Source organism: Cyprinodon variegatus, unplaced genomic scaffold (genome assembly GCF_000732505.1).
Source record: "Cyprinodon variegatus isolate N-32 unplaced genomic scaffold, C_variegatus-1.0 Scaffold573, whole genome shotgun sequence".
Lineage (NCBI taxonomy): Eukaryota > Metazoa > Chordata > Actinopteri > Cyprinodontiformes > Cyprinodontidae > Cyprinodon > Cyprinodon variegatus.
In genome coordinates this window covers 452,188-475,645 of record NW_015151026.1, presented here as the reverse complement: position 1 = coordinate 475,645, position 23,458 = coordinate 452,188, and the positions used below count along the sequence as shown (strand labels likewise).

The 23,458-nt window shown below is 36.6% G+C and overlaps 1 protein-coding gene across 7 annotated transcripts in view; it reads left to right on the top strand.

Annotated features, from left to right (window-relative positions):
• The window catches only part of LOC107095792 (unconventional myosin-XVIIIa-like), a 108,697-nt gene that overhangs the window by 19,446 nt on the left and 65,793 nt on the right, over window positions 1-23,458 (top strand). For 5 of the 7 annotated variants that reach the window (XM_015392090.1, XM_015392089.1, XM_015392094.1 and 2 more), the window contains 16 exons: window positions 2,561-2,620; window positions 5,178-5,265; window positions 5,614-5,720; window positions 5,800-5,976; window positions 6,102-6,312; window positions 6,412-6,554; window positions 7,190-7,290; window positions 7,854-7,917; window positions 8,009-8,153; window positions 11,127-11,297; window positions 12,124-12,214; window positions 13,604-13,796; window positions 16,654-16,740; window positions 19,561-19,699; window positions 22,957-23,116; window positions 23,221-23,407. In XM_015392090.1, coding sequence (XP_015247576.1) covers window positions 2,561-2,620; window positions 5,178-5,265; window positions 5,614-5,720; window positions 5,800-5,976; window positions 6,102-6,312; window positions 6,412-6,554; window positions 7,190-7,290; window positions 7,854-7,917; window positions 8,009-8,153; window positions 11,127-11,297; window positions 12,124-12,214; window positions 13,604-13,796; window positions 16,654-16,740; window positions 19,561-19,699; window positions 22,957-23,116; window positions 23,221-23,407 — 2,124 coding nt within the window. The remainder of the gene's footprint in view (window positions 1-2,560; window positions 2,621-5,177; window positions 5,266-5,613; window positions 5,721-5,799; window positions 5,977-6,101; window positions 6,313-6,411; window positions 6,555-7,189; window positions 7,291-7,853; window positions 7,918-8,008; window positions 8,154-11,126; window positions 11,298-12,123; window positions 12,215-13,603; window positions 13,797-16,653; window positions 16,741-19,560; window positions 19,700-22,956; window positions 23,117-23,220; window positions 23,408-23,458) is intronic. The other 2 variants (XM_015392095.1, XM_015392091.1) reach the window with 1 other exon arrangement.

Genomic DNA, 23,458 nt, shown 5'->3' with positions numbered 1-23,458 from the left:
GTACATCATCTTTAACCTTGGGCTGAGTGCACTCCTCTGGGCATTGAGAGCTGGAGTTTAAACACGTTCTGCTCTGCTGACCCCTCTGTGGCCTATTTGCCTGCTGGTCTTTGACCTCTGTCTGTTTTCTGGAAATGCAGAGGCCTGAATTATAATGACACTTACACTGGAGGGAGGGTGGTGGTGGTTACTTAATTCATGAGTTCTTAACCAGGTTTAAGAAAGTGTCAATATGGCTAAACTCAACACTGTTACATTCTGCTCATTGTAATTTATGTCTGTGAATCTAGATATAGTTTTATTTCTACGTATATATCATAGTAATATCCCACTGGAAGAAGTAAAATCAGTTTAATCATAGGTGTCTGAGCTATATTTAAGATTTATTAATCTTAAATTCTTAGGTCGTTTGTTTTTTTTTATGTAAAAACAAAAGAAATAATGGATCTCAAATGAAACATTTTTAGTTTAAAGTTATTTTTTAACATCAAATCACACACAATGTTTTAAGTTATTTAAATTACCAGATTTATGTTTTAGAATTATGAGGATAGATTATTGATTCCCTTTCTAATTTGCATTGTTTTAAACAAATACTTGCAGAAGAGTTATGTAAGTATGTAGATAAGAGAGTGCTTTCAGGCCTTAATGAGCAGCTGCACCTGGCTGATTCATAGAAAGGATGCCTTTGACGTGAGAGCTGTCACTTAAAACAATAGACGAGCTGACGGCGCTCCTGCAAAACATGAATAATACATGAGGAGGAAAAAGATATTTTCTCTTACAAACTCTGGTCTCTAATTGGACGCAAACGAAGAATAAATCTTTCAAATGGAAATCACACAAGTGCATGTTACATTTTTCAGCTAACTAAACTAAAAGTTTCTGGAAAATAAAGATCTTGAAATTGGTAGAAAAAGCAGGAGCCGACGTTTGCAGGAGAAGGAACTGCAGCAAATAGGCTGAAACTTTCAGGGATGAGTTTACAAATTTATATTTAAAAATTGAACATGTAGTAATAGATATTCAAGAAGTCTATTTTTAAATTAAATACATGCTCAGTAAATAGTGTGGTTGTTGATACGCAAGAACATTTCTGTCAGAAAGAACCAATATTTATGACAAAATAATTTTTTTCTGCATGGCTAAACAAGCAATCCTGATGATAAAGTTTTTTGGTCTGTAATGAAGTTTATTACTTTCATTTTACTATTTACTATTTCCGTTTACTATTTTCCTTTATATATTGGTTAAAAAGGAAAAACAGCCAAAAAGTAGTCAAACTTATAGATGATATTATTATTTATTTAATAACCCAGTTTGTTTTGCCTGGGGGATATGCATCTATTTGTTTTCTCTTAGGACATTACCCTGCTTGTGCTGAAAACACAGTGAATAATCTGGTTCATTTGGAAAGATGCTGAAAGTGATGAATGTTTTACCTTCCTTTTTGTAGATTTCTCTTATTGTATATTTAAAATATTTTCTCATATTTATTTTTTTTTAACAGTGTCCTGTCTGGCAATGTGGCAATAAGAATAATTGTCTTGATGTCAAAAAGAGCCCAACAGATTTTACTTTCACAAGTGGAGCAGTACGGCTATTGCCATAGTTTTCCGCTTGTTTCATGCATCTAAATTATAATTATGCAGGGAATTTTACAGATTATATGAACGCTGAGATGTAAGTAGAACAGAAGAGGAAAAACAGAAAAAAAGAGGAAAGATAAAAGAAAGAGCAGATAAAAGGGAGATAATGATAAAACATTTTCAGTCTGCTTCATCACCTGCAAAGAGATGTAAAAAGAACAGCACAACCAACAGACATGGTACGAGACATACAATAAAGTAACACCTAGATGCTACTGTATCGCTGAAGTAGTATTATTTAATCTGACATGTACTCTGTGTTACCTGAAGACAAGAATATGGGCTTTCTGTATGGAAGTGAATCTCTAAGTACCTAGAACCAAGCACCTGTAGTTGTTTGTCAGAGTGCAATATAAAATATTTGTCATTTTAACTTTATTCATATTTCTCTTAATTACTTAAACTACTGGCATCCTAAATATTTCTTTCTATCCCTCTAGCGGTGAGCCAGTCTCTTTAAGAGCAGGGTTTAACTTATTTAAAACAAGTCCATCATCATCAGGGTCCTTAGCTCTAGGTGGTTCTGATTGCAGCGGCGGACCAGTCGATACATCTCAGATGAACCTGAAAAATCAGCCAGTATTAACATTAAGAGATCTGTTTCGCACTCAATGGTTTAAAACTCATGCCTCTGTTACAGATACTTTTGATTGAGAGAATAAAACATGACTTTGTACTTAAACGCCACCCTGGAAAATTGCATGATTTAGTCACTAATTCGGTATAGTTGTTTTGCCTTCCTACTGCATTTCTATTTTATTTTTTTTTTGTCTTGCTGAAGTGTTTTTTTTTATTGTTTACAATACTCCAGTTTTTACTTTTTACTGTGGTGGATTTTGCTTTGTCAGTTATTGGAAGATTTAAATTGAAGCTGACATTTAACTGTCCGATATGATCCCTTCCTTCTCCAGTCCAACCTTGTTGAGGACCCTGTGGCCATCCTTCAGGCTTCACACTCAGCTGCAACCAAGGTCTGACCATACAGCGGGTTGTGGTGCTGATTGCAAACCCTGTTCAGAGTGATTTCTCATATAGATTTAGTTCTTGAGAAGCTGTTAGAGTAGTTTGTATAGCAGTCTGACCACCTAGACACCCAGGACTTCCCTAAAGCCCTCCTTGTACAAGTTTCTTCTCTCAAAGTTAGAACTCATTAGTTGATATCCCCATGAAATGTCTGCCTGGATGCTTTTGGATCTATATTTAGACATTCTTTCTGCAAAAAAAAAAGAAAAAGAAGTTGGACAATGTTCAACATCCTGAATAGTATAAACAAATCTGACTGGGCAGCTCTACTGTCCTAAATTGGCTTTCTGCACCTCACGGCATGAATGTAATTCACATAAAACAGTATATCATTGAATGCAAAATGAGTAATGAAAAGATGAGACAATGCTGCCTTTTATTAAAAAAGCCCCAAATCATTTCCAAAAACATGTGTTTGTGTCCTGATGGGACTGGAATCTGGCAAAAATAGGAGATTTTAAAGATAAAAATACATTTTACTTCATGTGTATATTAACTATGTCCTATACTAACCCCCATACCAGTTGGTCTTTAATTTCAGGCATCAACATCTGATGTTCTGGAACTTTTAGATATGTCACTGGTCCAAAGCACCTGCATAAAATTGCTAAAATGCCTCTTCAGTAAGCAGTCAGATGAACTGATTTTTATTTTTTTGTGACTAAATCTAAAAAGTGTGGGATACCGGACCTCTAGGACTGGAGTTGAAGACCCCTAAGGGATGAAAGACAAAATATTTTCCTTTTTTGTTACGTAACTAAATTCCCCTCTAGTGTTTCAGCTTTCTGTGCACTTTTCTCCCAACAATTGAGCTTCTTGAAGTCCAAATGTGTTCTGGTTTCTGCTTCAAAGTCTGCGTGTGATTTTTGGGCTTTGTGGAGAAAATATTTTTTTATCCCGTTGTCTAAGATCCCTCATAAGTGATGATGTGACATTTATCCTGACTGAGTTGTAAAAATATTAAAGATTGGAGTGCTTTAAAATTCTAAAGCTAAATCATCAAAACGTCATGTTTGGAATAATGGATAACAGATCATTGGTCCCTAAATCTTCAAATCCTGCTGGAAGAAACTGCCTATGCTCTGAATTCTGCTATAGAAGTGTATTTATGTTTATAGATGCACCAAATATGAATTTATGGTCTATTTTTGTTTGAGACTTAGATTAAAATAATATATATAAACAAGTTAGAATTTATTTACCATACATTTGGCATTTCTATTTGAAAAATGAGTGATGCCACACTGTATGTGAGAGCAACAACCTAAAGCTGTGTTTGAACATTTTAAAATAAAAAGACAATTATCACGTGGCTTAAACATCATCTTATTACCATTGGCAAAGTAAAATCAGATAGCTGCTTTAAAACGAGAACGTCAACCTGGACCTTAATTGAGATTTCAAAAGCCTGCAGAAGCTTGTTAATCCAGCATGTTCTGTAACAGATGAAGACTAAACTAACTGGGGGAAAAACAGAGCAACATTAGGGTTTCAACTACTGGATTCCTTCCAACAACCAGAGTTGCTTTCTGGAGGTGTTATCATGCCACTCTATTTACAATGGTAAAAAAATAAATAAAAATACCAATGCAATTTTATTCCAGGGGGAAAAAAAAGGGGTAAGGATGGAGCATTCTAGCATTTTTACTAAGGACCTGGGTGCTGCTACTGCATGATGTAAGAAAGCAGAGTCTCAATGGAGTGGAAATGATCATAGTGAGGTGACAGCTGAATTAATATCTGTATTATTATCAAGATACTCCCAATAGTCTACTTCAATGAGTTATTAATTTTATTTAGATGGTTCTAAAACATGCAGGACACTGGTTCCTAAGGGACTGGAGGTGGCCAGCCCAGGTTGTACATGCCTGGCAGGGATACTAACTAATGGTCCAACCTGTGTGTTTTCCATTCAGGCACACTTCTTGCTGTAATATGTTCTGCCTTTCTGTTAATGCTGCAAGTGGTGTTTCCTCCAGGAGCTTGAATCAACAACAGACTCATTAAAATTGCTTACAGTTCGACAAGCTTCTTAACATCTCTGTCTTTATTTTGAATAAATGTGAAAACATTCAGCTAAAGATGAAAACAGATGATGACAATTTCCATACCAAAGTGTTACTTTAATTGTGACCTTGTTGCTCTAGGCCTCCTTTGGCCCCTAAGTGATTGGATAAAATGAAGTTTTATTTTTTTATAGCTTTCTGCCAATGTTGGTTGAATTGAAAATGTCCAGATTCTAGCCACCTACCGATTTATTGGTGCGTCTCTGTTTCTAGTCTGTACTTGTGCAATCTTACTGATTTGGATCCTCTTGGTAATAAATAACTGGCTTTTTGACTAGAACCGGCTAATGTCAATGAACTCTGACACCATATAGTCTTGTTGTAACCTGCAAAACCTAAAGAAATTGTATTTGGTGCGTTTTTATGTTTTGATGTTTCAAACATTTCAGCTTGGCTTTCAGAAACATGTCTCCCTCTAATTGTTGTTCTGCTTTAACAGGTGAAGACAGAGGAGCAGTTAAAAGCAGAGAAGGCCTGGTATGAAACAGAAAAAGTATGGCTTGTCCACAAAGATGGATTTTCCTTGGGTTTGTATGATTTATTTACTCTTAAACAATCTGCATCGTTATGATGCATGGACATGTTAAACTCCCACCTTGCCAGGGCAGCGTTTGGCGACATCTGATTGCGAAAAGTACAGATGTGGGTGTTTGAAGCACATAAAATGCTTTTAGAAATGTTGCTGTTAATCAGAATGCTCTTGATTACATCAGACCAAATGGATTTCAGTGTAGTTTTTAAAATGAATTGCATTTTATGCTTTATTGGATCTCATGCATTAAGCTGTGTATAACGGCATTAAGTGATCATGCATGTAAATGAAGATCCAGATCATGTGTCACAATAAATTAATTTCGGTCTTTGCGGTGATGTAGCCACTCTCCTGAAAACGGAGGAAGGCAGCCTGCCAGAGGGGAAGGTAAAAATCTGCCTGGATAGTGATGGATCGTTATTGGACGTGGATGAAGATGATGTAGAGAAGGTACTTCATTACATGAGCTCTGAACCTCATCCATAAGCAAACGCTCTTGAGTATGACCGCCTCTGTGTTTGAACTCTAGGCAAATCCACCTCTGTTTGACCGAGTGGAGGACTTGGCCTCTCTGCAGTATTTGAACGAGTCAAGCGTGATGCATTCACTGAGGCAGCGGTACGGCAGCAACCTCATGCACACCCACGCCGGACCCAGCATGGTGGTCATTAACCCAATTAGCGCCCCTTCTATGTATTCTGAGAAGGTAGGCAGCGTAGTTTATACATGGATGCATCATCTGAATCTGTTTCATTGAGGTTAATTTAGTATGTTTGCTAATGTGACTAGAACTCCTAACCCATTTCTGTCCTCATCTTCTTTTCTGTTTAGGTCATGCAGATGTTTAAGGGCTGCAGAAAAGAGGACACTGCTCCTCATATTTACAGCATGGCGCAGGCTGCCTATAGGAGCCTCCTTACTACTCGCCAGGACCAGTCCATTGTCCTGCTTGGCAAGAGTGGAAGTGGCAAGACCACCAACTGCCAGCATATCCTCCAGTATCTCGTTACTATTGCTGGAAGCACCAACAAAACATTCTCCAGTAAGTCTGAAAGGATGCACGCCGAATTTGAAACATTCAAATTATGCTTCATGTCAAAGAGCTCTTCCAGTACCAACCCTTCACTTTGGTTGATTACAGCAGAGAAATGGCAGGCTGTATATACAGTGTTGGAGGCTTTTGGGAATGCTTCCACGTCCCTTAATGGGAATGCAAGTCGCTTCTCCCACATCGTTTCCCTGGATTTTGACCAGGCAGGCCTGGTGACCTCAGCCTCTATCCAGGTACACTGAACACCTCTGCAGCCTCCACAGGCTTGTTTATCTTTTTTCTTTATTTTTTTTTCTTACCAGCTCCTTTTTTTTTTTTTTTTTTTTTTTTCTGCAGAACCAAAAATTACTGAAAAATTATCCTGATATTTTACTGTCAAAACGTATTTTTAAAGGTATAATGGAGGATTTCGGGAAATTTTTGAAAAGACCCTCCTTCTCCACTTGCATGTAATCTCCACAAAAATTACATGCAGAGCCCTGTAGCCTCTCCCGAGAGGGAACACCTATTAAACGCGTGCAAGAGCATGCAGGAGGCCATTTCTCTTTGTGCACGCTCTGTTTAAAAGTTGCCGTTGGCATCGCTTATTTAAGCTTACTCTCCAAAAAAACATTTTCGATTTTTCCAGTATGTCAGACTCACCACTGGTAAGTGAAAATGGGGACTAGCACGTAGGACAGCCTTACATAAACATATCATCAGAATGATTGACAATTAGGAGGACCACTTATTTTAATGATCCACCCAGAAAAAGAACATCCTCCACTACACCTTTAATGAAACCTCAATCCCATTTCCTTTGCTAAATTGTTATACATTTTTTAAATACTTTTTAAATATTATTTGTGTTTTTATTGTGACTTCACAGACGATGCTTTTAGAGAAAATGAGGTTGACAAGGAGACCAGAGGGGGAGTCCACTTTTAATGTGTTTTACTACCTGATGGCTGGAGTGGATGGTGCTTTAAGGTCAGTTTCATTGCCCTTTAGTCAATTAAAATACTGTATTTATGTTTATTGTATGTAATGTTTATTGTGACAGACCTTATCAAAGCTGTACATAATTGTGAAAAGTAAATTTATTTTAAAAACGATTAAAAGGATAACCAAAGTGTAAATCTCAGTAAACACAGTCAGGGTTAAAGCTGTGAGCTTTAATGCAGGAAAAGTTTGAAACACAACTTCAACAAGTTTAAAATGGCTTACAGAGCTGTGTTTCTTAATCTTGCAAAAATGGAAAAAGTACAACTTATTACTGGGATAAGGTGTTAGAGATGTACCCCCAAAGACCTCAGAAACAAACTGGTTGTATAAAGTGTTGACTTCAAGAGGTTCAATATGTCACTTAAAAAAGACGCGGTACTTTGTCTGTCACATACAACCTACCAAACGTATATGGAAGGTTCTGTGTGGCATGGGACAAAGAGTGTAAATGTCCAAAGCATATAAATATATTTTGCTATGCTCTGTATGGTTCATATCAATGGTATTGTGTCAGCTTTCATTCCTTTATCTGTTTTCTTCCCCATCAGAACTGAGCTGCACCTCAACCACTTTGCTGACAACAATGCATTTGGAATCCTGCCACAGACCAAGGTAAATGCTACTCCTTAAGCAGAGATTGGCCTTTAAAGGTATTACTTTGACCTCTTACAGAGCTGAAGTAATCTTTGTAAAAATCTGTTAGGCAGAGGATAAGCAGCGGGCCTCTCAGCAGTTTTCCAAACTGCAAGTAGCCCTGAAGGTCCTTGGGATCAGCACGGATGAGCAGAGGGCCCTCTGGCTGGTTCTTGGGGCCATCTACCATCTGGGAGCCGCTGGAGCTACAAAGAGTAAGGCCTTCATAGGGGAATCACTTATAAGTTGTGATATTATTCATAGCAAAAATAACTATTTGTAAAACATAGAAAAACAATCTTTTCACCTTTTTCTCAGCAGCTTCTTAAGTGACGTGTCAATGTTCAGGCTGCCTTTTTTTAAAACCATCACTTGTGTGATGCAAGAAATGTGTAACAGAGTTCCATGAATTATGTATTTGCACTTAGAAAGAGATGGTGCACTGTGCACAGATCATTACACTAAGCTGCACAAATCTGCACCTCTAAATAAAAAATCAAATTGTAGAAGGAAATTTATGCATAAGGCTAATACTACTGATGCATGGAAATAACCAAAGATGCATATCTGTTGCTTACTTAGCACATTTCAGTTTGACTGCTGACCACATGTCTTCTTTGTTTGACTATATATCAGGTTTTTTTCACTCTGTGTGCAAGATGATTACACGAATTGCATTGTGATTAATTTTAACATCAGCCTAATTTTGAAATTATTTTTTTCAGTGCAGATCTAAATTAAATCCATGATGACAGAATTTCTCACTGAATGCTGTTCGGTTAGTTGTGCATAATTATGAAGAGAAAGAAATACGATACACGGTTTATAAAAGTCGTTCAATTCCCACAGCATGATGCTGCCACCATAATGTTTCACCATAGGGATCTATGTTCAGAGTCTCATTTTGGCAGAATTTGTCTGGAGTAGTTTAGCAGAAAAATAGCATCTTGTTCCTGATCTAATCTTCTACATGTTTCCTGTATTCCTTACACTGCCTGGGCTAAATGTTAAATTGGATTTATTGTTTCATTTCGATAATGGCTTTCTTTTTGCCCTTGTTCTATAACTGATAAAAAGGGGCACAGCCCACTTTTCAGGTTTTCTAATTGTTGGAAAAAAAAAAGAAAGTATGAACCATTCTCCTTCTTATTTTGGTCTGTCAAAGAAAATCCTAGTAAAATAAAAGACGACAAAAACTGGTTAATGGAATGAAGTTATTTTTACTGTGAAAAGTTGAATGTTAAGAATTTGCAAAACATGCTTTCAGTAGGATTTTCATCAAAATGAAAAGCTTTTAACCCAAACAATGACAGACATCTAAGACAAGGAATTTACTCCAGATTGTGTGTTTTTTTTTTTTTAACACATTTGTTCACCCTTCATTAGGTCTGCGCTGTCGCTTATGCAGACTAGTTTGCCCAATTACTGTCAGTGATCCCCTCCAGCTGGCTACCAATCTCTCTGATGGCACTACAGCATCATTAGGAGCTAATTTCAAAACATTCCAAGTAACAGATATTGTCTGTGGATGCAGAAATTAACTGATATCCTCGTGATTGGCATGACATTTAAGTATGGGAAAGTTCTGCTTTTGTTAAAGCCATTTTCTTTTTAATAACCTGTACATTTTGGTGATGTGTTATACAATCATGCAATTTAGTGATAATTAGTGGATCGTATTTTACATTACAAAGCTGTTATTTTGAATCATGAGAAAAAATATGCACTTTCTGAAAAAAAAAAGTTTTTTTTCTTTGCTGATTTTTTCTATTAGCTGCCAACTACAAAGCATTGCCTTTTACAGCAGTGCAATCTCTCTAAGTAACACNAAAAGTTTTTTTTCTTTGCTGATTTTTTCTATTAGCTGCCAACTACAAAGCATTGCCTTTTACAGCAGTGCAATCTCTCTAAGTAACACTAGAGGGCAGCAGTGCTCTCTGTCCCCTCATATGGCTGTCAAGGAGCCATATGAGAGAACTTGGCTTTACTGTGTTTACTGTACCGTCAATCCATAAATTTGACAAGTGTTAATTGAGAAAGGTTTACCCAATAATCTCCATTGTTGTAGAACATGTGCACACACGGATAAATCTGATCGGTTGGAACTCTTCACTCTTTACCCGTTTGACCTTGTAAAAAAGCGTTATGATGACAAACCTTTTTTCTTTTTGATGGTTTAAGTAATTCCTGATGGGGCTGCATGTCATTCAAAGCAGATATTTAAACGTCTTTACTTGACTCTACAAACGTTCGGCTTCCTATTACCAGACACGCAAGTGTTCTGTGGGAGTGATGAAACAGATAGTGCACACTGTTTTCTCTCTGTAATCCCCAAAGTTTTTCCCTCTCCAAGTCTTAGAAGATACCAGTTCATGGTGGATTATAACTCAACTTTGAACCGCTGTCTGGATCTTATCATTATTTTGCTAGATTAAAGAGACGCTTGTGTTTCCCAAATGAAGTCCCCTGTCATGTGAATTAATTGTGTTCTTTACTAATTGCATTTATTCCCACTGTGCAGTTCTTTTTTTGTTAACTCTTTATGTTCTATTCATGACAGTTTCATGTTTTCTCTAAACAATAGTTCATCAGCTCTGCCAACTTTAAGATGCCTTGCAAAAATATTCAATCATCCTTTAGTTTTTAGCTAATTTCGACAAAAAAACAGTTTTCTTCTTTCTTTTTCTTCCAATGAAAACCTGAAGTGTGCTGTGCCTTGTTCCATGCATCTTCTCCTGCATGGCTTGTGACAAATTGTAAACAAGCTTTTAATCTGTCTTCTCACCACTCCTCCGTAATAGTTGTCTCCAACCTGAGGTGTGAATCTCTGCAGCTCCTCTAGAGTGTGAACATAAGCTTGTCGGCTGCTTCTCTGATTCTTTAAAGGCTTTTCAGTTTAGCTGTTTGTTATTATATTAATAGGTTTGCAGTTTTTAAGTCGTCTTTCCCATTTAAGACAATGGAATAAACAGTTATCTGAGAGATAATGGTTGTATTAATGCTGAAATTAAATTTCACTCCGTTTACCTTGGATGACTAAAAAAATAAGTTTTTAATATGGAAAGATGCTACAGCGTTAAAGGGAGTAACACTGTTAGTTAGAGGCTCTCTAAGAGACCTGATTGTCACAAATGTCACCTGGAACGTGGTTGCAGAAGGTCTAATGGACGTTTTTATGCACTTCTCAGCTGGCAGGAAACAATTTGCACGTCACGAGTGGGCCCAGAAGGCAGCCTACCTGCTGGGCTGCACCCTGGAGGAGCTTTCCTCCTCCATCTTCAAGCATCAGGCCAAGGGCACCCTGCCCAGACCCGGCACTATCCGCCAGGCTTCAGAGGAAAATGGCTCAGCAGATGCAGGTACTCAGCAGAATACATTTCCAGTATACTCTTTTCATTCCCCCGCACCACTCTATTTCTCTTTGTCACTCTCAGTCTACTTCGTCTCGCACACTCACACGCATATGTGTCTGTTCATCACCTAAGGGAAATTGCATGCATGGGAGAAAAGTAAAGCTTATCTTAGTAATGAATACTACACATTCACGCTGGCTATTGACAGATGAGTGCACACAGTATGTCGGGACAAGCAATTTTGGATCCCTTTTCATTCTTTGTCCTTGAAATTATAATTGCGTCACATTGATTTCTGTCACGTGCAGGTGCTCTGACATTACATCAACAGACTTTGAAGGGCATAAGGACACAGTTAAAAGTCCATCACAGCGGGGATTGACAGAAATGACCTCAGTCTCACCTTCCCTGTCCCTGCACTTGCACATAAACCTGCTGTCCAGTTTGTGTGTGCACAGACATGAAAATGTCCCCCTACTAAACATAAAGTCACCATTCTGTTTGATGGCAGAATGAATTAAGTGAGCTTAACAGGTGGCCATTGCCGCTAGGCTCAAACATGAGTTAGCTCTGTTAGATGTGACCACTTCCAAAGCACCCCAGTCCAAAATGTCAAAGCTTGACAAAGACAATTTTAAACCCAGCTTGGATACTAAAGCCTCTGGGTAAAAAATGCTCGTCTCTAATGACGCTGAATCCTCTTCCTAGGAGCAAATGCCAGGCTCTAATTAATTTCCTCGTTTCACCGATGAGCTACTTGTGTTTTGTTATGGTTAAGATATTAGAAACTGTAAATAACCAATAATTTCTGTCTGGCTGCCTTTTATATCAGGATCCAAATCCACAGCGATGGAGTGTCTGGAAGCAATGGCGTGTGGGCTTTACTCTGAAGTCTTTGCAGTCGTAGTTTCATTGATAAACAGGTTAGTAATGGAGGTCAGCGGACATATTTGGTTGCACTAACCTATTTCTATGTACAGTTCCAGCAGAATTGAAGTGCAAAAAGCCTTAAAATAATGAAACAACCACCCAACAGAAGTCGAATAATCAGAAATTTTGATTTAAGTCACACTTATTCAGTGAGACAAGAGCCACATGTTGTTTAGAAGAAAATCCCTGTTGTCATAATTGGTTGGTAATGTGTCATAAAAAAGTAATCGTAAAATATACTTTTATTATTATAATGTATTGGGGCTGAAACCATTTATCGGATTAATCGCTTATTGAAATTATCGTCAACTAGTTTAGTAATCAATTAATCGTTAACTGGACTGGAGTATAGAGACAACCCACCTAAAGCAGTAATTATATTAAAATTGTAAAACAATATGCAAAGATTTTGCATGTAAGATAAAATTTTTTTTTTTCTTCTGTCAATATGTGCAATCCAGAACTCCTCAAGTGCAACCATTTTAGTTTCACCAGCTTTGATTTTGTAAAAAATTTTTTGTTTTTTTTTTATTTGTTTTTTTGAAAAAATAATCTACATATTAATCGATTTACTAAATAATCATTATTTGCAGCCCTAAAATATTATTACTATTATACATGTATTTTAATTTGAAAGATGAGCTTCTATTTCTCAGGAGTATAAATATGATGCGATCCTCCATTTCTTTTAGCCTCCGGAAATAGGGTAGATAAGGAACCAGAATTGTATAGCAAATATGCACAGTGAGCGAAATAGTTAAGAAAAGCTCAGCTACAGTCGGGGTCAACAGTGTTCCACAAAAAGTGTTAGATGCCACAAGTTGGGGATGATCATCTTCACGATCTTAGTATGGGCCTAGTCAAATTTTGTACTTAAATCTGCCAGTGTATCAAAATTAGAACAATTATTCAAAGAAAAGTGGGCTAAAATTGCTTCATCATTTGAATCCTTTAAGTATAAAAAAATAAGTATTAATTATTACATCTTCAGTGTGTTTATTTTCTACTCTTCTGTAATTGAAGATTTGGCCATATATAGTTTTATTTGAAGCTAAGGGAAGCAAAGTGAATTATCTAAAGCAAGCAAACTTTAGTTTTGTACAGAACATCATATCATTTTAACATGGTGAAAAGATTAAGTGCATTGCAGAGCATAATAAAGGAAAAACTGTTGAACTGCAAACTGAAATGGTGTTTAATGGTTTAATTAGTACAATCAAAGGTTGCTGTAAATAAACTTCTTTTCACATTGATTAAAAAGAACCTCAGCATTAAAGATCAGTTCTGCCATTCAAGGTTTCGTAGAGTCAATATAATCAATAAAGGTTATGTTTACTGTACATGTGTATGTTTATATGTATTTTTCCCCCTGTGTGCTTAAGGGCCTTGAAATCCAGCCAGCACTCCATGTGCTCTCTGCTCATTGTGGACACACCGGGCTTTCAAAACCCGAGGCTTGCTAAACGCGAGAGCGGCGCAACCTTTGAAGACTTGTGCCACAACTACACTCAAGAACGCTTGCAGAGCCTCTTCTACCAGCGCACCTTTGTTCAGGAGCTGGAACGATACAAAGAGGTAGAGACGTGAGGGATAATGTGCTGTGCATATATACATCCTCAGTCTCCTTTCTTGTCTTTCTCACCCCCCACCCCAGCCCACCTTGTCTAACACCGTTTCCCCGATATATATCAGCTCCCATAGTGAATGTGTTCACACTTCAGAAATGCTAGCCGTCCCACCTGTCACAAGCTGTGACAACCCGAAGTGGTTCATGTGTTAGACCTTCTCATTAGCGATGCCAGTGTTCACCTCTTCTGCTGAGATCAAAGTAAAGTCACTCACAGCTGCCTATGAGAGACACGCCCAGCTGCACAGCCGTGGCGTTTTCTTCCTGATGAAAGAACCATTCTTCTTCTGTCCTTCTCAGAGCTCATTCTAGCAGAACCGTACCATTATTACTGGCCACACTCATGTTCAAGGATTTATTAAAGGACAAAATGCTGGAGATTTACTTTACGCCTTACACATATATTCATCTTTTCAAGCTGTTGCACTAACCTGAAAATAATTGTCCTCCGTTGACAAGATAGTGAAGCTAACCAGGAATCCTGATAACGTTACTTTAGATGCAGTGAGCACGGATCTTGGGACTTCCAGCCTGTTTTGCCACCCACGTCATTTGCCTGGTAGAATAGGGATTTCAGCTGAATTAATTATTGCATGGCAATGCGTTGCTGCCAGTACAACCTGAGAATATATGGAGCTGTGAACCTGTCATCGTAAACTGGGTCAGACTCATTTAAGTCAGCAGTGAGTGTTAAAAACGAGGGTGACGGGCAGGTTAAAGCGTAAAACAGTCGTGTGCTTGGTAATTATTGCTGAAATGCAATAGAGCTGAAGCTGTTGGGAGGAACTTTCTGTTTCCTCAAATGTCTGTTTCATGCTCACATTTAGGCCGTACCAAAGCATCTGTCACAGACACAATATTGAACATTTCCATCCGTTTTTATAGCCCTCTCAGCAGCAGCTATGGTATTTTATTTCATTAATTTCCTCTTTATCTTACATTTCCGTTTACCTTTAGGAAAAATACTTGAATGAAATGCAATATATTATCTTGGTGTAGATTTTAGTTACATAGCATGTAAAATTCCCATTTTATAATTTTAGCAGCTAATCATTTTTAGAACAATTGTGCCTTTCAGCACCTTTCCAAGTTACTTTGGCTATAAAAGAAAATAAGCAATATAATTTTGTTCATGAATAACCTTTAACTGCAACAGATTATTTTGTCCTGGAGGCTGAAGCTAAACGCTAGTTTGATAGAGCCAAGAATAAATTACATTTTAACCATTTCAAAAATCTCTTCAATCTTAGAAACGTCACGGCAGTTCATGGCAATGATATTTTACTGACCTTTAAATCGTTATGTTTGCGTCGGTTGGTTACTTCTGGAAAAACCTGTGATTACTAATGCAGGAAATTGAGGTTGTCCACCAGGAATGATCTTCCTGTTTGAACCCTGTACTGAGAAAACATCATGTAAAGCTTTCCCCTTCAGAGTAACTGTTTCATATAAAAGTGAAGCACTTTTAAAGGTTTTAAATAAACATATACTCACATTTTGAATCTGGACTCAATAAATTTCTTTATCATCCTGTTCTTTCTTGGTTAGCTTCAGAATCTGGATTTATACTAAGCAAGAAAAATGTTACCTCTCATATTTTCTGATTGGACATTTATGATTTCTGTACTATTGTTACAGTTACTATTATTAAACAGCAGTTAAAGTATCTGCAGAGTCATAGTAACATCAGCAGACCTGAAGATGCTCCTTGCAGCTAATTTTAGGCCATCCTTATCTTCATCTGAAGCATTTGACCATTAGATGATCAGATCACAAAGCAGAAGATTTTTTTTACAGTGATGTTTGGTGATTTTAAAAATCAAAATAATGGTACGTTCTTATTTAAATCTTCCCCCCTAATTAGTTTCAGTTATCCTTTTGGATCCATTCATTGCATCATAGAGAAGGATTAAAATCACGTTCTGACCAGATTTAGAACTTATTAATCGGCTTCACAAACATTCATTGATTTATTCAATTGAACGTTTCACACTCTAGAATCAAGTCATTTTAATTATTTAGAGTTTATTTGATGCCACAGTACAGAATCCGAAGCTTCAAATAGATTCTGCTCTTGGGTGGACTAATTGGATGGAAAGCTTTAGTGTTTAGCAACAAAAAATGTTAATCTAAATAAGTAATTTTTTCTTAAAATAACTGCATTTTTTTCGTAACATAAGAAGTTAATTGAGAAACTTTGCCAATGGAACAAGACAATTTATAAATAAAATCAGAAAAAATAATTGCATTGTCTTATTTCAAGTGCATATTATTTAATTATCTTATTTTAAGAGTAAAAATGAAAATTGCATTGGCAAATTATGTTATTTACCTACTCAAATTGAGGCTAAATACACCTAATTTAAGAAATTTTCACCTTTTTTCTAGATTGTTTTTGAAGTGTTCCTGAGGCTTTATCCTACAACTACTTTGAATTTTTTGAATAACAAAACCAGCCTCCCTGTCCCTAATAATCAGTAAAAATTGCTCTTTTTCCTGTTAGATTATGAATCAGAGCCTTAACCAAACAGACACCAAGAAAAAAAAGCCGTTTCTTCATGATCTATTTGTAGAAAAGAAATATTTTCCAGATTAGTTTGGTTCATTTCTGCTCATAGAGAGGTTTCACCCATGTTATTAGGCTGACCTTTGTTTGAACCTTCTACAAGACTTGAAGTATTAAAAAAATAACTCGGACATGTTTAAAAAGAGGAAACCCATTTATCTTCTCCTTAGATCATGTGTTTTTTGGATGTTTAGCTGCATTATTATTGAGTCTTTGTTTACTCATCTGTCTTCCTGCAGGAAAACATTGAACTCGCCTTAGAAGACACTGAACCCAGCACTTCCCTTTCAGTGGCGGTGATAGACCAAACCTCAAGCCATGCAATTGTAAGTAAAGAGCCATTTTTTTTTTTCTTTGCACTGCACTTCCAGTTTCCATAGCACTTCTCTTTTTCTTGTTTTTTTTTTAAATGCATAATTCTGATAAAAGCCTAACAGCTTGGTTTTGAATCCTTTTGAAAACAGGTTTTTCTTATGATATTCACCAGATGCCCTTCTTAAATCAAAAGTAAATCTATGTTTTTAAAAAAATTATTTCTCAATTGTATACACTACCGGTTGGGAGAGGTTAGGGAAGAGGCAATAGGAGCGAGAAAAAGAAAGGTTAGAGAATTGACTTCAAGAAAGGAAAATCGATGTTTGGCCTCTGCAGCCTGTGATCTGCACCATGGAAACAGAAATGGCAGAGTTTAAAGAACCGTGGGTCAGGTTGCTATAACTCCAGCATGTTTTGTTGGAGTGCTTTGCTTTTTAAAATGGGTCCCTGCTCTGATTTAAGCATCATCAGAAGCTGTGAGCTACAGCACATCACACCAAAAGGGAAAAAAAGGAAATGGTAACTTTAAAGACATTTTGAAAGTCTGATTTTTAAAACTCTGCTCTAAAGATCCGGTGCTTTGAATAAAAGAAATTTTGATCAAAGGCTTTTTTCCTCATCATAGCTGTATTTTATCCTGTCATAGCTCAAATGTCTGTTATCACTGCCTTAATGTTCAACTCATTGGCAGTTTCATGGCTTGTCATATGTCTCCCTCAAACTGACACACTGTCTGTGTATTTGCAAGCAGTATAGTGTGCCCAGATGATAACGCTGTATTTATTGTAGCCTCCTGACAGACACTAAAGCACTTTTTTGGTTCTGTTGGCTTACCTCTAGGTTTCTAGGGTGGCTACAGGAATTAACCACATCCACTATCCTAGATACCTGTTATGGATGTTAAATTTAGTCTTTTTTTGGATTATCTTGACCAAAAATGTATCATTTATTTATGCTTCATTCTAGGGCTGAAACAATTCATCAGATTAGCCGTGATTAATCGATTATTGAAATAATCGTCAACTTATTTAGTGATTGATTAATCGGTAAGTGGAGACTCTGAAACATGACTTTAGCTGACAGAGTGACCCTATTAGTACAGTAATGATTCCAAAAGTGCAAAATAGAATATGTAAACTTTTTGCATTTAAGATGGAAAAACTTTTTCATCTGTCAGTATGCTCTATCCAGAACTCCTCAAGTGGAAACGTTTTAGTTCCACCTGGTTTCATTTCGTAAAAAGATTCTTCTTTAAGGAACCTTTCGCTATCCGATTATTAATTGATTTATCTAAAAAATTATTGACAGATTAATCGATTTGCAAAATAATCGTTAGTTGCAGCCCTACTCCATTTGAGTTTTTTTAGGCTTTAACAAAATCCACAGTCTAAAACTGATCTTTAATGACTCCAGGAAGGAGTTGTATAAAGAAAATGATGCATGAAAATGATCCTTCTCACCTCTTAAATATCCCTAAATAAACTCCAGGGTGTGAAACTACATGCTTGCACTTGATTTTAGAAATCAAGTAAGTCCACCTGTGTGTAGGTTAATCTTTTAATATCTACAGCTGTTGTTTGGAGGCCTAGGAGGGTTGGTAGAGAACATTAGTGAACAACTAACACCATAAATACCATGAAATGCAACAGAAAGCTCAGGTGTTCAGGAGTTTAATGCACAGTCAGGTTATGGATAACGAAATACAATAGTGGCATCAAAATCTGGGGAAGCTTAATCCAAGAGACAAATTAACTGATGAGATTATGTAGTAGAATAAAAGAGTCCAAATCAGGGTCTGGTGTGAGATTCATGTTCCTTTAAAATGCTTGCCCTGATGCTGCGAAGATAACAAAAGTTCTGTACTGAGATGTGTTTAGCTGATATAGAGAGACCACTCAAGATTTGCCAGTGCAGTGAAAGGTTATGCTATAAAATCATAAATAAGTGGAGCTGAATACAAATGCTTGTAATAAAAGATTATAGTATTGTGTCATTTTTCATTCCACTTCACAGTTAATTGCCTTCTACTCTGTGTGGCCTATGATATGCAGTCGCAGTAAAATACAATGAAGTTTAGTTTGTAACGTTACAGTTTCAAAGTTCAAGGGTTTGAAGCAACTTTGTAAGGCAGAGTGCATAAGGTAAAATATGCTAAATCTGCATGATCTTTCCTTGGATTACCCATAAAGAGAGCTTCCACATTCTGTTCAAAGCGCTGCCACTGCAGGTCTTTTCTCCCAACTCTCTGCTAGTGGTAAATATATTCCTAATTGTATTCATTTTAATCCTCGTTTACTCTGTTTTTATGAGATACATTTACATTTTTAATATAAAAAGCTGAATGGATGATGCTATTATTGCAGCTGCAGCTGAAGGACACGGACTGTGAATGGGTTTCAGAAATTTTAATTTTCACTGCTGATAATATTATCTGGTTTTTCACCACCAGCTCAGCCTGGGAAAAAAAATACTGCAAAGTACGTTTGCTTATGTTTAAGAACTTGACTGCAGAGGTCAGCAACCAGCTCTGAGAAAATCATATATATTTTCTTTTAGTTCCCATGAGGGAGATGAATGATAAAGGCTTAAAGAAATGCTTGATTCATCCATGCATTCCCATTAAACGGCTAAAAGAAGCTGGAACGTCCTTGTGGCAAGGTTGTCTTTACTCGTGTAATGAAAGAGTTTTTTTTTTTTTATAGACGTACATTGTAGAAGTGAAGAAGGTCAAAGAAAAATAATCAAAATAAAGAAGTGAAGGGGAAATTGCATTATCCAACTACTGCAGGATGATTTTAAAGTGTATGTGTGAATACTTTGCCTTGTAATAGGTGCGTACAGTTCGAACAGACGAGGCACGGGGTCTTCTGTGGCTGATGGAGGAAGAGGCGCTGCAGCCAGGAGGATCACCTGAAACACTTTTAGGACGTCTCTTCAGCTACTATGGACCAGCTGAGGGAGAGAGTAAAGGTTGGGACAAAATACCAACAGCTTGCATACAATTTCCTGTTTTGGAGCCAATGATGCCAAAGAAAATTATGCAAATATTTACTTTTTAGCAAATATAGACAGAATATAACCTTTTGTATGTAGGAAAGCTGGCTGTGGAAAGTATCTTATCCTGTTTTATAAAACAAAAAAAAATAGATTAAGCCTATTAAGGAAAAGAAGGAAAATAAATTAAAACATAGTTTAATTGATGTTCTTTTAGAACAATATTTGAAGGCCTCACTTTCAGAAATTTTATTCAGCTCAGATTAACAGTGGAGTTACCAGAGGTTATCCTGTTCTCCCCAAATCAGAAGAGCATTAACCATAACTAACATGAGATTTGAAAGGACTCTCATTTACTTTTTTGTATAGATTATAGATGGAACAAAATTTGATCAGCAAGAAAAAAAAAGAAGAGAAATCTTGTTGGGAAATGTATTTCTCTGTAACTCTACTTGAGATAAAGGGTTTAGAGTGTCATGCCAAATGTAATGCCAAATTGTTGTTTAGTTACTCTAAACAACAATTTACAACACTCACAAAGGGAACATTTGTTTATTTTTAAATACATTTTTCAAAGCATTTTAAAAAGAGGTACAGGGGTGTAGGGGAAGTGACACAAACATTTGTTTATTTTTAAATACATTTTTCAAAGCATTTTAAAAAGAGGTACAGGGGTGTAGGGGAAGTGACACATTTACAGAATATTTTTTTTTATTTAATGCTGAAAATTACAGTAGTAGGTGAAATAGCCAAAGGAACGTTCTTAGCTTATGAAAACCAAACTTCAAATAAAAAAAAAATCAATCCAAAAAGATATTCAAGAGTAAAAAAGTATGATTGGAATGATTGCTCAAATACTGATTAATCCCTAAACATATTATCTAGCTTATTTTTTTCAAGAAAATATTTTATCTTACAAAAAATAAGCAAAATTCGCAAAATAAAAAAAAAAAATCTAAATAATGCAACATGACTAACCTAGTTACAAATTAAATACATTTAAAATATTTGTTTTATTTTTATATTTAGCTTTTAAACTTAATACGTACATTCTGTTAAATTTTTTTCTGCATAGAGTAGCCAAATATTGTTAACTAATCTTACTTGGTTAGAAGTTACCAGCTCTGCTCACAGAGCATAGAAACGCAGCAAATCTAAACATTATCTCTAGATTCCAGTTTTAACTTCAGAAATAAACGGATGACCAACCACCGTTATATTTTAAAATTGTTTTCATTAATATTTTCTCCTCTTTAGTAGTTTCCTGTGTAAAACAACCATCACTGTGCTTGAATATATTTTTTAGCTTTTTGTGGCCAATATGTCTCTGTAAAGCTTGATTTGGTCATATTTAACTTTAACATGTTACCTAAGTTCATAGAAACAATATCAAGCATTTTGTATTATCTCATTAAGTTTAAAAATAAACCCCTTGAGGGTCCTTGTTATAAGAAAGTTAAACTTGTTAACTGTGATAAATACATGTCTCTCAGTTATTCTGAGTTGGTTTTAGATCTCAGTACTAATTATACTTTGAAACAGTAATTAATATATTTACTCATGTTATAAAAATGTATTCACAATGAAAATATTTTTTAGATAATGATGATTAATGACTACCAGTCTTTGTAGATCATAATGAACATTCTGAATGAGCAATAAATAATAATTATTTTAATGAACCAGTAAATGTGGATATTTAAATCAGGTATGGAAGTTTGAATTAACCACTGTAAATATCAACAACTTCAATTTATACTTTGAAGTGGTCGCCATTAATCATTAACAAAACCCCTAGAAATTTCTTTGTATAGTTTTAGCTAAAAAAAAAAAAAAAAAAAGTTCACTTTTTAAGAGAAAAGATGGCTAATAAAAATTAACCACAGAAAACAACCCTTTATACAGCTAAAAATTATGAAACAATTTATTTCTAGTTTAAAACATTTATTTAGTTTAATAATACTACTACTGCACAAGGGGAGGGAGGAAAGGGGTACCCAGCTAACAGGATGGTACAGGAGCTAACAGGAAATAGGACAGCCATGTTTAACCAACCCGCATGAAGCTTCAGAGAGGATGAGAAAGATGTCCCAGCTCAGACAAAAGGCTAACCAAAGCAAACAGGAAGCCTATTTTAATCAACTGATGGGCAAAAGAAAAGAAAGAGAGAAGGAAAAAAGGGGGGAGAAGGATTAAAAAAAAGAACAGGAAATGGTTCAAATTGTCTGGCTTTCGGCTCAGTCGCTCACAGAACCAAACAACAGCAGATTGTCATCACACTAAAATCACACAGTGAAACATCCAAGAGAAGTTGCTCCTGGAAATGTGGCTGGGAAAACTCAAGGAAAATCTTTGGTTGCACTTTAGAGGAAGGTTGCACACTTTGTACAGGAGATGAAGGGAGCAGGTCGACTGCTACCATTATGCCATCTGTGGCTTTTATGGTGGTGAGATGGTATTGCTTTTTGCCTGCTCAGTCTACGGCAGAGGGAAGAGCTTCTTGGTCCGGTCGTTTTAAGTGGCCATATCAGATACATCACTATTAATATATCACCAGATTCTGCTGCTGATTCATGCATGCTGATATAGGAATGTATCTTTAAGTTGCAGGTCAGTGGCTCTTGAAGCTACTGGTAAAGTTGGACTGAAGAGTTCACTCTAATATATGATAAATGGGTTACAATGATTTGTTGGCAACGTACAACAGTTTGGTGCCAGAGAATGCATAATTTCCCTTAGTCATTAGTTTCTAGTCCAAGTGGTCCAGATCAGGGACATTTATTGCTTCCACATTAAAGGCAACATGGGGAGGTGAGGATATGAAATTCACAGCACAAACTAAAATCCTGATACCATCAGCTATTCCCTGATTTATTAGTTTCTAAAATGATTTCTGTATTTACACAATGATAATTTCACGGAACAGTATGTTCTGTTATCGGCTGCTGTCCAGCACTGAGCTGGCTCCAGAGCAAGCCTTGTAAAATTGCCCCCTTGAATCACATAAAATGGGACCAGACTGTCTGTGATTATGCATGTATTAGTAATGTCTGTGTAGGTTGGCGACAGATGGCACATAGCAGAGTAATCAAGAAGTGATGAATCTGGCTGTTATAATAAACTCATCATGCAGACGCTGAAAGTATTGCTGTGGAGTCCTTAAACATTAAGCCCCCCCCCGTTACCTTTTATTGTGTGTTTTGGGCTAACACTTGCTTTTATACTGTCATCAGGTCACACATTTCTTCTGAGGAGTGAGAAGGAGAATCACTTCCTGCTGGGTCACAGTCATGGAACTGACTGGGTGGAGTATGATGCCCGTGAATGGTTGAACTATGCCAAGCAGAACCCTGCCTCTACCAATGCAATAAGCCTTCTGCAGGAATCCCAAAAGTAAGCGTTACTCCATCAGGCAGACACTGTTGGTGATTAATGTAAATGTTAATGCAATATTATTTCTGTGGATGATTTAAAAAAAAAAAATGTCCCTCCCACAGGAAGATAATCAGCTCCTTGTTCACGAGCCGAGCAGGTGGTGCTGTGGTGCTGTCCGGGTCTGTTGCCGGTCTTGAGGGCGTTTCCAACATGTCTCTACGCAGGGCATCCAGCATGAGGAAGACTTTCAGCACAGGAGTTGCTGCAATAAAGAAGAAGTCCTTGTGTATCCAAATAAAGCTCCAAGTGGTGAGAGAACCAATAATCCACTCAGAAATGTTTTTCTCCAGTACTAACTCT